This window comes from Leucopleurus acutus, assembly GCF_964270905.1.
Source record: "Leucopleurus acutus genome assembly, chromosome: X".
Classification (NCBI taxonomy): Eukaryota; Metazoa; Chordata; class Mammalia; order Artiodactyla; family Delphinidae; genus Leucopleurus; species Leucopleurus acutus.
This window is the reverse complement of record NC_139148.1, coordinates 117,140,247-117,154,607: the sequence shown is the minus strand read 5'-3', so window position 1 is coordinate 117,154,607 and position 14,361 is coordinate 117,140,247. Positions and strand designations below refer to the sequence as shown.

Here is a 14,361-nt window from a genome sequence, read left to right as displayed (position 1 = left end):
GCGGGTTCGATCCCTGGTTGGGGAACTATGGTTCCATATGCCACGTGGTGCAGCCGAAAAGAAAAAGAATTCGCTCTCGCCTCTGGCCGCACATGGAGAATGGATGAGAGGGGACAGGGGTGGAGGCAGAGGGTCTAGGAGGCTGTTGTAATCTTCCAGAAGACAGATGACAGGAGTTCGGACTAGGATCGTGACAGTGGAGACAGAAAGAAGTAGATTAAGAGGTATTTAAGAAATAAGGTTGATGTGTTGGGCTGGTAGGACTGGACGTGGGAGGGAGGGCAGTGAAGAGTCAAGCCTGGTTTCTGGCTCAGGAAGCAGGGGGGGGGTGAGGCTGCCCTTCACCGGAATGGGCAACACAGAAAGTGGGTCCCATCGTGGGCTGTGGGGAGATCAAGGGTTCCATTTGGATGCCTTGGATTTGACTCCTGGGCCCACCATTCGGAAATGCGGGCAGAAGGGGACACACTCCAGGGGGCAGGTCAGGACTAAAGGCATAACGTCAGTAGCACAAAGGGGGTCGTTGAACCCATGCGCTGGGACAGACAGCCCCCTTTGAGCAGGTAGGACAGGAGGAGGAGAGGGGGAGGGATGGGCCCTGGAGTTCTTGGGAAGGGCAAGGGTGACGTCAGGAGGAAGCCGTCTGAGGGGTTGAAGGCACTTGGCTATGTGAACCTGAAGCTTAGGAGAAAGTTCTGGGCTGGGGCTGCGGGAACTGGCATGTAGAGGGCAGCAGAAAGCATGGGAGCAGAGGAGCTCGCCTAGAAAATTTGTTTCTGCGTCTATAGCGTTCCTTCTGATAACAGATATTGTTAGCCATAGCCACATGGTTACTAGAGGTAGAGATGGTCTGGGAGATAATGATTTCCAAAGAAGAAGAAGAAGGGGCGTGAAGTGCAGGGGCAAGGTTTAAACAGAGGATGTGAGTGTGTAAAGACTATAAAAGGTTTGTCCAGGCTGGACATGAGTTCCCTTCTTATGACCCTCTTGCCTACCCATGGCTGTGCTCCAAAGTGGGCGCTTAGCTACCCTGAGGGAGGGACATTCGTGGCCTGTGTACTGTCTTCTTCCCTCGGGACTGGGCCAAGCCCTCCCATCAGCTAGACCGGGTCCTGGCCTACCTGTGAGAACGTCATGAGCAGTGTCTGCTCGCTGCCCGCCTTCCTTCAAGTCTCCCATGCCGAGGGCAACGCTGAAGAAGGATCTTTGCTCCAGAGGACAAGATCGCACTGTGGACACATCCCTGACTGAGTCCTGGAATCCACAAATGTCACGAGGGCTCAGACCAAAGTTCTCTTGTTGGAGAAAGTATCCATACAGCCCAGCAAGTCTGTCTAGCACGACTTCAGCCTTGTGTTAGAAATTCATGCTCTAAGGCCTTCCAAGTCACTCAGCCAGGAAGGGACTGTGCCATCCGAGGACCAAAGAGCAGGGCCAGCGGCCGTAGAGCTGCCCCCAACTCTCCTCACGCCCCTGTCTTATTGCTACAGTCATATTTTTCTGCCTGGACACGTGGTATTTGCCTTAAGAAGGGCCCCCTACCGGTAAGGATGACGAAGCCACTCTGGGCTTCTTACATGAAAAACCCCTCGACTGGAAGTGACACGACTGAGAGGCCAATGCTTCCCTTCAGTTTGTCCCAGTTCCCTGTCCTCTCACCTAAGGCGGAACCGCCTTGACAGCTATTAAAAAGATGAGCAACTGCTTCTCTTTACGCTTCGCTTAGCTGTGATTAATCAAGAAAAAACCCAGGCTTTTTTTCAATCCTCTGCAACCTTTCCTGAGCAGGTTTTTCACTGGCTCTGCTTTCCTGTCATCCATCAAAGGCTATCGCAGCCTTCCAGGGAGTGTGCTGTCACCAAGATATTTTGTGCCACAAGCTTCAGAACCAAATTTCTGAAAGTATCACAAGGGTTGGGAACACTCCCTCCAAGCGATCCCCCTCCCCCCTGGCCTGGGGCTTCAGATGCTAAGTAACCACAATACTGTTAAGAGATCTTTATTATTCAAAAAATAAATAACAAGATAATCACCAGTTCACTCTGGAAACAAGGGGACTGCAGGTAGATACAATAGATTTCCTTTAAATCCAGTCATTTCTCTGGAAGGAGTGGGAAGCCTCAGAGCTGCCCCCCTGCCCACCTACCCCATCGACAGTGGTGGAGATAGGAACAGGGTTGAAATAAGATACTTGATTAGCAACAGCCTGACTCTGTGTGTGTGTGTGTGTGTGTGTGTGTGTGTGTGTGTGTGTGTGTGTGTGTAGGAGAGAAAGAAAGGATGCGAATGAGTGTCAGGGTGACTGGCGGGGAGCAGGGTTTTCGGTTCTCCATTGCATTATACTTTCTAAAGTCTGCCCCACCTCCATCGTGGCCGCAGGGACCCAGAATCCACCGTAATTGAATGTGAGCTGAGGCTCCGCGTTTCCCTCCGGCATCTTCACTGAGAAATCAAATACATTCTCCACTGAAGGACACTGCACGCAAAGGAACAAAACTAAACTTGGCTAATTTTCTGCTGTTTACTCAGAATTCGAGCTGTGTGTAATGGCTTTGTCTTTTCATAGGACTCTCTGGATGTCTGCATCAGTGGGGTTGCTGCTTCAGAATATAAGCTCTTATGGAACAGGGGTTTCCTCCGCCCGGTAATTCACTCATTGCAGCCCTACGTGCCTTGGGATGTATAATAAATAGTTCTCCATGAGGAGGATCCTAGGGTTATAAATAGGCAGTCCAACGGGCTGCGGTGGGGCGGTCTTAAGTGCTTTGCTGGATTGTGAAGACAGCCAGCGTCAGCCCAGCCGCAACCTGCCAGCTTACACCGTTCAGAGCTTGAGTAAGCCAAACGACGTGAAGCCAGTCCCGTGGCTCACTTGGCTTGGGTCAGTCACGTTGACAAACACCGAAGCACCCGGTTGCAATTCAAAGACTCCTCCCAAGTGAATGGATTGCTGCCCGCACGGTTTGGAGGAACTGTGGGTATTTGCAGCTCTCAGTAAGATTCTCTCCGATCCACCTGGGGACTTTAGGCAGAGGCTGGCTATAAATGGAGCTTGACTCGAAGTTTCCCGATTGGAACAGAAGGTGACTTGGGCGTAGATGTAATAGAGTCCTTGTCTTTTCACGGCCAGCTGTTTCCCATTTTCGAGGGTTACCAAGTTGGTGCTTAGGGTGTAGTATCCTTTGGGGGCCCACTGGAGAACTGTAATGGAGAGGGGAAAAAACCGTGGTCAGGTGGAGCATACGTGATTCAGATTCTAACAGACAATATGGTTTCGTGTCGGATACTGGCTTCACATAGGAGTGGAAGTTTGGGTCGTCCAGGGATTCTGAAAGACCCATCCAGCCCTCAGTCTATGGAGGAGCCACGGCTGACCGATCAGCATGGGTTGCACAGTCAGACGGAGCTGGGTTCCCATCCAGGCCTTATTTAAGCTTGGGCAAGTCAATCTCCCTGAGCCTCTCAGTTCCTTACCTGTAACACGGGGCTAATATTACAGCCTATTTCAGAGACATGTGAAGATTCACTCAAGTAACAGAGCACAGTGAGTTTCCTTCTCCCCTTGAGAGCTCTTAAAGCCAGTTTGCCCTTGAACTTAAAAGAATGTGAATGACTTAGAAATCCCAGGTCATAAATCACGCCCGCCAAAATACTCAAAGTCCTTGCTAATACTAACTCGTATCTCGCTTTCCTTGAATTTTCCAAAGTCGAAGACTTGCCGATCTCTCTTGCTCAGCTCAGCACAGAGAAGAGACCCCATTTCTTCCTACCCGATCATGCTCTTGCAAACCCGATCCGCCTCCCACAGCAGGGACTAAAATTAGGCAAGGAAGTATGAAAATAAACCTGTCATTTCACTGTGTGTTTTGATCTCCCATTGTAGTGGGCGCCACCAACTTGAAAGCGCCTGTATTCTTGTGGCTAAGCTGAAGTACCCACCAACAATGTGCCATTTTTCTCGCCTGAGATGTTGACTGGGTTCAAAGTAGTGTGTGCAGCCGATTTCAAATCTCAGCCCCCACAGACAGCTAGACTGCCGGGGGTGGAGGGTGGGGAGAAGTGAAAGTATCGATGCATTTGCTTCCTTGGGCTTTTATTTGAGCTCCTATTTGGTGCTCTTAGGCCTATCAGGGTGCAAGACCCCACCTGCTAAGACTCATCCCTTAGTAATTAGGAAAGGCATCCTGCAATGCCTGACATTTCTTGGGCCTCCAGATCACTCTAGAAATGCTTCATTATGATGTTTTCGCTTTTGGACCATCTGATTGAGAAAACACGGGCAGGTTCCCTATCTTTGAGTCCACAAAGTTTAACTTTGTAAGTCCTTACCTAATTTTCATCCTTGCTGTGAGATGTAGGGCAAGTTTGGAGCAGCGTGACCAAGTAGATCTGAGAGGCTTGTGGGGTAAGAAATGTGACTTTCTTCTCACCTGATCCCCTGCAGACCTACTGTGATGCGGACTGTCAACCATGCTAGGACCAACAGTCATCATGGGCCTTTCGGCAGAATATGTGAGCATTGTGAAATCTATGCAAGGCGAGCTATTCTTCTAGGAGGTGTCTCTGTTGCTGGCATCCACCCAATCTGGATGAGACTGTATCATGTGGATGACCACCCTGGACATACCAGATATGGTTGTGATATTCTCCCATAAGTGTATTTTATGAGAAAGGGGTACTTGGCAGAATTATTAAATATTGTGGGGTAAGTGTTATCAAAAAGGGCTTTATGTTGCTCTTCTGACAGCTAAACTGCAGTGAAGTAGCTAAGGAATGACACCTTACGTTTCTATAGCGCTTGACAGAATAACTTTCTTCTATATTAGCTGATTTGATGCTCAGAGTCACCCTGTGAAGTGAGACAGGAAACTGCTGCGAAGGTAAAGGGACTTGCCCAAGGTCACCCAGCAAGTGGTAGTCATGCTTCTTAAATCTCAGTGTTCAACAACTTTCTATCCAGTGCTCGTTACTCCTGTACCATGATCCAGGATAACTACGTATGCATTATGCCCACTGAGAAGCCCAAGCCACCTCCAAGATGAGGTCCTATCTCCTTTCCTCTCTCTCTCTGTGTCTCTCTCTATATCTCTGTCTCTCTCTGACACACATGCACGCACACACGCGCGCGCGCGCACACACACACACACACACACTGCTTCGAACTCCGCTCCAGAGCGCTGTGTTAAAGTTTTCAAAGACTGCTCTGATGCTCTTGGCCTGCATTTATGTAGACAGGGGATTTTATGCTAGTGTGCATGTTTCCATCCATTTATCAGATGTGCCATATTGTCCAACACCAGCTATCGTGAGGTACAGATTTGGGGGAACAAAATCTAAGGGCTAGAATCATGGCAGAACATATACGGAAAGAGAGTCATTGAGAGTTAAAAGGATTACGGTAGGTCGCCTGTTGTTACTTCATCGGACCTAACGTCCTGGCATCTATTGATCTTTGCAGAATGATTTTATCTTTAATTTCCCTGAGGTTGGCCCCAGTGAAGCTGGGGCTAATCATACAGGGATTGGCAGGTGGCAGGAAATACCCCTTGAGGCCCATTTGCATATAGTGAAGAGGCGTTAGGACGAGGGATGCTCCCAGTTAGCAGGTCACTACGTGCCATCTCTTCCGTGTTATCAGAATAATGGTCCCTCCACCCAGTAATTCATCATTTAGAATCAGCCACAGAGCAAGAACCTAATGAGAACATCGGGATTGCTTCCCACCTCCTTTTGTCCCTTCAGGTCCCATCTGTGCGTTTGAGCCTACTTTGAAGACGAGGGCAAGTGCACGAGGCATGTCTGGGTAGCTTTGTAAATTGGCCCCCGGAGGAAGGCAGGAGCCTAATTGTTAGGCTGCCTTGCTTCAGCCTCCTGGCCTTCCCCCTCGGGTGGCTGATGCTCAGATGCTTCGGACTTACCAGATGCTGTTTTACTACTGGCCTCACTGATGACATGTGCCGCGATCTGAGGATCCTGATCACCTGAGATGAAACCAAAGACCAACTGTCAGGCCAAAGAAACACAAAACTGGCCACAGAACGATTTGGTCTAGTTCTGCAGCTCCGTCACAGAGACTGTACTTAAATAGGTTATGTGAGAGGAAGGATAAGATGGCCTTGAAATCCCTTGAAACCAGAGGGAAATGTTGGTTTCTAAAATCTGAACAACTGAGTCGGCTCTTTACACCGAGCCCATTCTTCCAATCGTCATTCAGTACTTGACTCCGCTTTACATAGACTGACACAGGCTAAAGAAAATGATCTTCATTAAACACATTTTGAATCTTGTTTTTAAGAACAACTCCCATCCGTTGGTCATCTTAGTGGGCCCAAAGGTCGTGTCTGCACACTTAGCTAGTAAAATGCTTATGGTGTCTGATTTGGTCAAACACTGGCCACAGTGTTATATCTACCTCTAATTGTTGCTCATGTAAAAGGTTTGCTCCTTAATTACACGTACTGAATCTCCTAAGTGCAGACACGGTGTGGAAGTTGGTTTTTTTTTTTTCCAGTAATGAGCCTGGAGCTGGACACTTTGTAGGTGTCCTATGAATAACGAGTCAAGCTGCATGACCTAAATGACCAGCTTTGTTAAGTGTATCATTTTCCCAAAGACTGCTAGGCAGCACCCACATGAACCGTTTCCTCAAATTTCACAGCAATTAACAGACAACATGGTACCACTCAACATATTTACAGTCATTCTGAAAGCAAAGCCTTCATGGAAATCAGGTGACCCTTTGCATCCAAACCAATGGTTAAAGCAAGCTCTTTGCCTCAGAAAACAGTATCTGTATCTCTGTATGTATGTATGTATTTCTTTGTGTGTATTAAATTTACGCAAGCCATACCATCTTTTACACTGACTTTGTGATATAGCAGTTTATCTACCAACACTCCATTTTCCCCATACTCAGCTGCTCGGATCACTCCAGGCATTATTGTATTTGGTTTGGGGTGCTACATTCTAAAAAGAACAGAGAAAGTTAGTGTGTCCAGAAAAGGACCTAAACGAGGACAAGAAAAAGCCTGGAAAGGGTCATAGGAGAAACAGTGGGAGACACTGAGAAGGTTTACCCTGGAGAAGAAAAGGCTCAGGGGCCATGACTGTTGTTTTCAACATATGGACAGCTGCTGTGTAGAAGAGGAATTATATACTTTGTTTAGCATGGCTCCAAAGAGCAGAACTCGATTCAGTTAGTGGAGATTATAAGAACAAATGTCAACTCCAGAGGAGAAAAGCCTTCTCTCGAGTATAGAGTAATCTTATTATTATAATTATTAGGGCTTTTCAGAGATGGCCCAGGCTGCATTATGAGCTAGAAGGTGTCTAGGCATGTTTGATCAGACAGTCAATGGTCATTTCTGTTGTGAAGGAGATTCGTGATCTGGGGATGCAGGATTTGAGAACCGTCAAGGTCCCTTCCAACCCTGGGATGTTTGAGATGCTCTGACGTCAAGAACAGGGCAAAGAACAGCGCTGTCACACTGAATCACCCCTGGGTCTCCGAGGCTCCCCTGGCCGTGTTTCCCCATGAAAAAATTGTTATCGTTGAGTGATGAATGACACCGCTACCAAATGCTGACCGTCTTGTCATCTTATCCTCTGTAGGTGGTACTAGGCCGTATGGTTGCTTTGATTAAGGTGTTGAAAATAATGTGATTTCTTCATACTTGGTATCGTCAGCACTAAAGGAACACAGGCTTCACTATAAATATGTCCATACAACTCCTTTCTAAATCACAGGCACCAGAGAAGGTATTGATTTGGCAATTGTGTTCCTGTTTTATTTCCAGGGCTACAAGTTCCCTGTTCCAACACTGGGTTGTTCAGTATGATTGGCCTAAAGCTTCCTTTTAGATTTTAAGTATTTATAGAAATGGTAAAGAGCAACCTACCTTTGTGCATTTCAAAGTTTTTTTCTTTCTTCTTCACTTCTTTGCTTTGCATTATACCCTAAAATAAGAATCATGGCAAAAGGTCATTTTGACAGGAACCCTGGCGGGGGCTTTGGAGGGAGGTTTCATTCATTTGGCACCTGCCATTACTCTGTTGCCTGTTTCTGGTGAAGATTATCATATAGACTCAGGTCCTGTCATTAATTCCATCCTACCGATTAGGAGCCCATGGCTTTGACAGATGGGCTGACAGCCCAGAAAGCCCAGGGGTGAACCTGGAAACAGAATCTGGGCTTTATTATCTTCCAGTGCTCTCTCCAGACCAATGACTGCCATCCTGACCCCTCCTATGACCCCAACCTCCCTGGCTTTGACGAGTAAAATAATGCTGAATGGGGAGCAGATTCTACCCTGGGAACTGGTATATAGAATATTATTAACATAAACCATGATGTGTATCTATTAGAATAAAACTGGTCTGAAGTCTCTTAGGAAATGGAAATAGTAAGTTTGACCTTGGGAAGAAATCCCAGACTATGAAAAGATCCTCAGACTTTTAAAAAAATTTTTTGTTGTCCCTGTCAGTGGGCTGAAGAGATTCTCTTGTTGCTGGTTGCCTTGTGTGGCCCGTTCTTACTTAGAATCATCAGCGCGTATAGGAAACTCAGGTAATCTCCCAATGCGGCTGATGTTCCATTCCAAGCCAAACGCAGCACTTCTTAAGGGGTTTCTTCTCATTAGCAACTGCAGGAAGGCTAGAGGCACTTAAAGAAGCTAGCAGAGAGTACCATCTACACAGACTGGAAGGTAATAAAGGCTGCGGTTGCCGTTTTAAAGATTTAAAGATACTGAACAAAAGGCACGGTGGGCTTAACGGGCAGGCATGAGGTCACCCAAGGAATCTGAGGTTGAAGCCGACAGTAGAAACTGAGATCACGTTCCGAGGCTGGGCTCAACGCTGTACTCTGAACACAGATAAGGAAGGCAATAGTATTTTCACGTCTTCTGATAATCAAAGTCCTGTGTGCCTTCCAGTTCCTGGAATCAATTTTCTACAGCGCCCTTCCTTTTCGTTCCTCCCCAATAAGGTATTAGTGTTGTTACTGCTGAGGGGTTCCTTGTACGCTCGGCTTGAGTGCCAGATGTGAGGGTGTAAGTCATGGAGCCTAACCGGGAGGCCGCGCCTCAAAACTCTCACGGGGCCCAGAGCTTCAACTTTCCACTTGAGCTGAAGTGTGGCAGTGTGAAAGTGCTGCAACAGGAAAATGTTTGTGAGATAACAAGCAAACAAATGAATATTTCGTGTCTTTTCAAAAGATGGAGTGTGGTGATCGAGGGTGAGATACTTTTAGGCTAGGTGGTTGCATTGGTGTCAGGGCTTGGCCAACATGAAAATGTGAAGTCAGCAAAGTTTGCCCTTTATGCACCCGGCCTTGCCTTTCTGTGAACTCTGCCCCAGCCACACTCCCCAGAGCCTTTTTACCCCTCTTGCTTCACTCCCTACCTCAACTGAAAGACTTTTGAAAGTTGACTTTCAGAAAATCTGGAATTAGTTATTTCTCTCTTAGTGGGAACTCCATGTGGCAGGGTTGGATAGCTTGACCTTTAACTCGAAAAGGAGATGCTTTGACCTTATCAAAGACACCTCGGGCATTGGCGAGCAGACAATCATGGAACTGATCATTCTAGCAGGGAGCTGGGGGGAGGGAGAAAGTTTTAATGTGTAATTATACTATTTAAAATGCCGCCTTCATCTACTCTAACATCAGCCCCAAATCCCATCTTCCACCCAGAGTGACAGCTTGGTGCGACCTGCCTCAAGAAATAATGAGTTCCCCGTCACTAGAGGTGTTCAAACAGAGATTGAGTGACCTCTGGGTAGCGGCTGTGGGGAGAAGAAGCAGCTCTGGGTTGATAATTGGATCTGATGATTTCGAAGACCCCTTCCTGTGATTCAGGCCTTGGGTTGTTCTGGACCTATCAGACTGTGACCCAGAAAGAAAGGCTGCTAACATTAGCTAAGAATATAAATAATCCAGTTTGGAGGTTATTTTGTAGTTGGCCTGTTGGGTTAAAAAAAAAAGTCCAAAATATTGTTTTAGAATGAGAAGTTTCGGGGAATGGATATTGGAACGGGGGTCAATCGTTGGAACAGGACTGGGGAGCTGGAGTACTTTGTGTCTGATTGTCGTGCGCATCGTTGGCGCAGATGACGTTGACTCGGACTCCACCCCGCAGCACTGGAGGCAAGGGGCTTCCTCTGTTGCACGGAAGGAGCCCTGGCGGACATGCCTGAGAAGGTCTGCCTTTCCAGAGTATGAAACTTGGGAGCTGTCACTTTTTTCATGCAAGCATAAGCAAAGAGGTCAAACTGACTTTCTTCCTTACTTTTGTCCTGGGTAGCTGATTTGGGAAGCTTTACATATCCAACCTGAAATACAGCCATGAGGAATTGGCAGTACAACTGTAAAACTCTCAGTAAGAAAGAGGGAGGGAGGGAAGACACCAACAGCCACTCTCACTGCCTTTGGGGGTAACTGAAGTCTGATCACATAAGTACAGGATGTCAGAGCTGGTAGTGCCCTGGCAGATCATCTCAGCCCTCTCATTGGATAGATGAGAAAAATGAGGCCCAGAGAGGTGAAGTCATTTGCCCAAGGTCACACAGCCCGGCACATTAAATATGCTACTTGGATTATTAAGCGTTGTTCTCAAAGTGGCTTTATTCCCATTTAAATTTGCAACACCTTCCAATACCCTGTAATACTGGCCAGAAGCCTTGAAGAACTAGAGAAACTCAAATCGTTTTCAGGCCTTGCAAATGAAGCGTTAGAAGTCTTTCTCTAAAACCTAGATTAGAACCTAAAAGCCAGCAACAGATTTGAGCTTCATTCAGATCCCCGTAGGTGACCCAGGAATAAGCTTTCGGAGTCCTCACTACTGGATTAAAAATGACACACCGGGGACAGTACAGGAGGACAGGAATAAGCTCAGAACTAAGCTCTCAGGTCCTTCACTCCCAGGTTAATTACATATTATCCACATGTGAGAGCTAACTCCTGTTGGTTTCTCCAGAGACCCACCCATCTGGCACAGCGCTGCCCTCAGCCTGGATGCGGCCTCCTAGTCACGACCCCCAAGTCCCCGGAGGGCCCAAGGTATCTGACTCAGTGTTCTGAGGGGGAAACAGGCAGAAAGGCTTCTTGCTGTTCTTCTTCTGGAGAAAGAGCTCCTAGACCCCTTGTCTACAGCGATGGAATTAATGTTGTGGGCATGTCCTCAGTAAACGGTCTAGAAACTCTTGCTTTAGGTACCTATCATAGGCCACTGCAGTTACTTCATGCTGGGCACCGGTCTGTTGGGCTAGAAGGCTTCAGACTTTCTGCCTCAGGTCTTGATTGGCCCTAGAGGGGACTGACTCCATGAGCAGGTGGTATGATACAGGGTCTGGTTCGAGCGGTACTGAGACAGTCCATCGCCAATTGCCCACACCTCTCCTCACAGTAAAAGGAAAAGATTTCACTTACATGGCACCTGAAATCCCATCATGAGAGAAGCGTTCCTTCATATGTTAGAGTCTATCAGTGTTCAGAAGTCCCCACCGCCCCCAGTAAAGGCAAACCCTTAACCTGTGGCCTGACAACGCTGCAGTGGCCAATGGTTATCGCTTCTCTGGGAAATGGGGACCAGACCCTGGGTCCACAGTGGGAAGGCATCAGGGTTTGGATGGAAAGGCAAGAAAATGCAAAAAACAAACTTGGTAGACTTCATCCTTTCCCCTGAGGCATCTGCATGTCTGAGCTCATGTGCATGTGTGAATGTGCCCATGAGAGTGTGTATCTTCCCCAGAGAGAGTCTCTTTTCTTCTTAAGGGCATTCCTTTCGACGAGCACACTTCCAACTTTCCTTTCCCTTTTAACCATAGGATTTTGGCTTCATTTTTGCTTTTTTGATACACATACCCATATATACATGTATGTACATATGTATGGCGATACGTATCTATAGTATATATATAACACGTGTTTAAATTTTACATGGTCACGTTTTAGTGTCCTAACCTAGCAGGTTTTCTCAACCAAAACTTTTCAATGACACTTTTCCCAACAACTGAGGCCCTTACCGTGACCAGGTCTTCAAACCGGCTTCGAATTTCCTCACAGTTCAGTAATGATAAGGACCCCTCTCCTTTGCTGCATCGCTGTATCGTTTTCATGAACACAAAATCTTCATGAAGATTCCTTTCATCTTCTATCTATTTATGAAATAACAGGGACATGAGACATTGTACTTCTGTCTGCCTCTACAATCACTTCATGGCCTCAACGACATGAGGAGGACTTTGCAGATATAAATGGGGCATAATAACAAGTTAGTATACTGGATTACTGATATCTGGTATTAGCAGTTTAAAAAAATCTACAAAAGCCAGCAAAGAAAATGTCATGTGGTCTGCAATGCTAGGTAGAAATCACAGCTATTCTAATGAAATTTCATCACAAAGGGTACTTTTTCCCGTGTATTGTAGCAGCAACATTCTCTAATGGTCATATTTCCCATTGCTTCAGTAATGATTGGTCATTATAAACACAGTCTATAAAATAGTTTTCTGCTGAGCTAATTTGCCCACTTAGTTTTAGTGTTTGTGTTGCAGTGCTCTGGTGAAGGTAATTTGCAATGTGTATCAATAACTTGAGTTCTAATTACATCTCTCTCTTTTTAAGTTTAGTATTTGCAGAAAACATTTTCATTTTTAAAGAAATCATCTTTCATTCCCAAAGGTAATGAGATATTTTATTTTCCAATGTCTTAGAATAAGTAAATAGATGGAATTCACTTGTTTAATCAACTAATTCTGTGCTATTTTCTTATATTCAGATTACATTTTTAGATTCAAAACAAGATCCAGCTAGCCGGTGGCTTTCACTGTCATTAAGAGAAAACCCAAGTGCCAGGGTAAATTTGAATCTACCCAGGTCAGTATTTCCCCTATAGAGGCTAGGCTTATGTCCAGGCATTTGATTGGCAGAGCCCAGCAGACCAAACACAAACAAACAAGCAGACCCAGAACCCTGCTCTTTTCTCAGCAGTGAAACCTAAAATTTGGGTAACCCAAGAATTGCCTCAATTGTTCAAGCTCCACCTTACCCCGATAGAAAACCTCCTGGTCTTAATTCAAGATTGGCATCCCGATAATGGCCACTCGCACATCCCTGAAAAAACGCAGTCTTCAGATGCTGTGCATCCACAGTTCCCACATCTAGACTTTTAGGAACAGCCAAGTAATGGACCAAATTTCTCCTTATCATCTATGATTGGGATTTTTTCAACACAGCCAATAATGCTTATGAGTGGAGGTGGGTAAACGCATGGAAACAGGATAAATCCTAATGGTTATTTTTCTTAAGAATGCAGAACAACCTGCTAACTTCCTCCACTCTTTTGTTCTGTATGTCCAACCGTTTGAGAACGTAAAACATCTCAGCGGGAAACTGAGCAGCTTGCAACTACAATCAGCATTTGAAGAATTATACAGAGAACGCCGCTTTCAGGGACTTACCCATGTCTGTGCTAACCTGAAACTATGCATTTTCAGCTCAGATTGATGCTTTCCTTGTCTAGTTGGAGATTTAGAAGAAAAACAGTTGTCTTCATCAGAAAAAAAAATAGTTTACTTTTTAAGCAAAACCTTAGCAAATCATTATAGCTCATGCCTACGTAGTGCTTAGTTTGTGCCTGGCTCTGGTCTTAGCTTGAATTTAATCTATGAGGTGGGTACCATTAACATCCCCATTTCTCAAATGTGGAAACTGAGGCATAGAAATGGCAAATAACTTGCCTGGGATCACAGAACTAGTAGGGGACCGAGTCAATATTTGAACCCAGCAGTCTGACTCCAGAGCCAAGGTTCTTGACCAGAGAAAAGAGTAGAACATCTCACTAACTAGACCACAACCACTACGCCACAAGACCACTTATCTATTTGGGTTCTTACCATTGTCCATCATTTGGGTAGAACTAAAACCAACCAACCCACACATCTGTAAGAACCCCAAATTTAGTTAATAAAGGCCTACGGTTCATCTTACCTTGTCCAATCTTCTGTGAAGATACACAGCAAAAAGCGCTGACCCAATCATCTGGGTGATAAGAAAAACAGTCAGTAAATACATAAAAATTTTCATACTGACGGGTGGTCCAGTGGCCACAGAGCGGGGAGAAGGTTGGCTGTACGTTTCGATCATGCTGCGTTCGAGTTGAAATGATGTCTTCTGACCGAGAAGGTGGCAGAGGCAGCATGAGAAGACTGTCAAAGTGGCCACCTTACTCAGGATTAGTTAAGAGCGCACAATCGTCGCAGCCCACACTTCCTGGAAAATGTGCTTCGCAGTCTTCTCTCCCGGCAAAAAAAGTTACGTAAAGGTTTTTTTTTTTCTATTTTTTTTTTTTACCTACCCATATC

General features: G+C 46.0%; 1 protein-coding gene across 1 annotated transcript; it reads right to left on the bottom strand.

Moving 5' to 3' along the window:
- Positions 1-2,824: 2,824 nt before the first annotated feature.
- On the bottom strand, positions 2,825-14,143 carry CD40LG (CD40 ligand; the record flags this gene model as incomplete). Its single annotated transcript, XM_082864099.1, has 5 exons — positions 2,825-3,201; positions 5,919-5,981; positions 7,899-7,956; positions 12,022-12,153; positions 13,988-14,143. The coding sequence occupies 5 exons, from the start codon at positions 14,141-14,143 to the stop codon at positions 2,825-2,827; spliced, it is 786 nt and encodes a 261-aa protein (XP_082720225.1).
- Between the last annotated feature and the right edge of the window lie 218 nt (positions 14,144-14,361).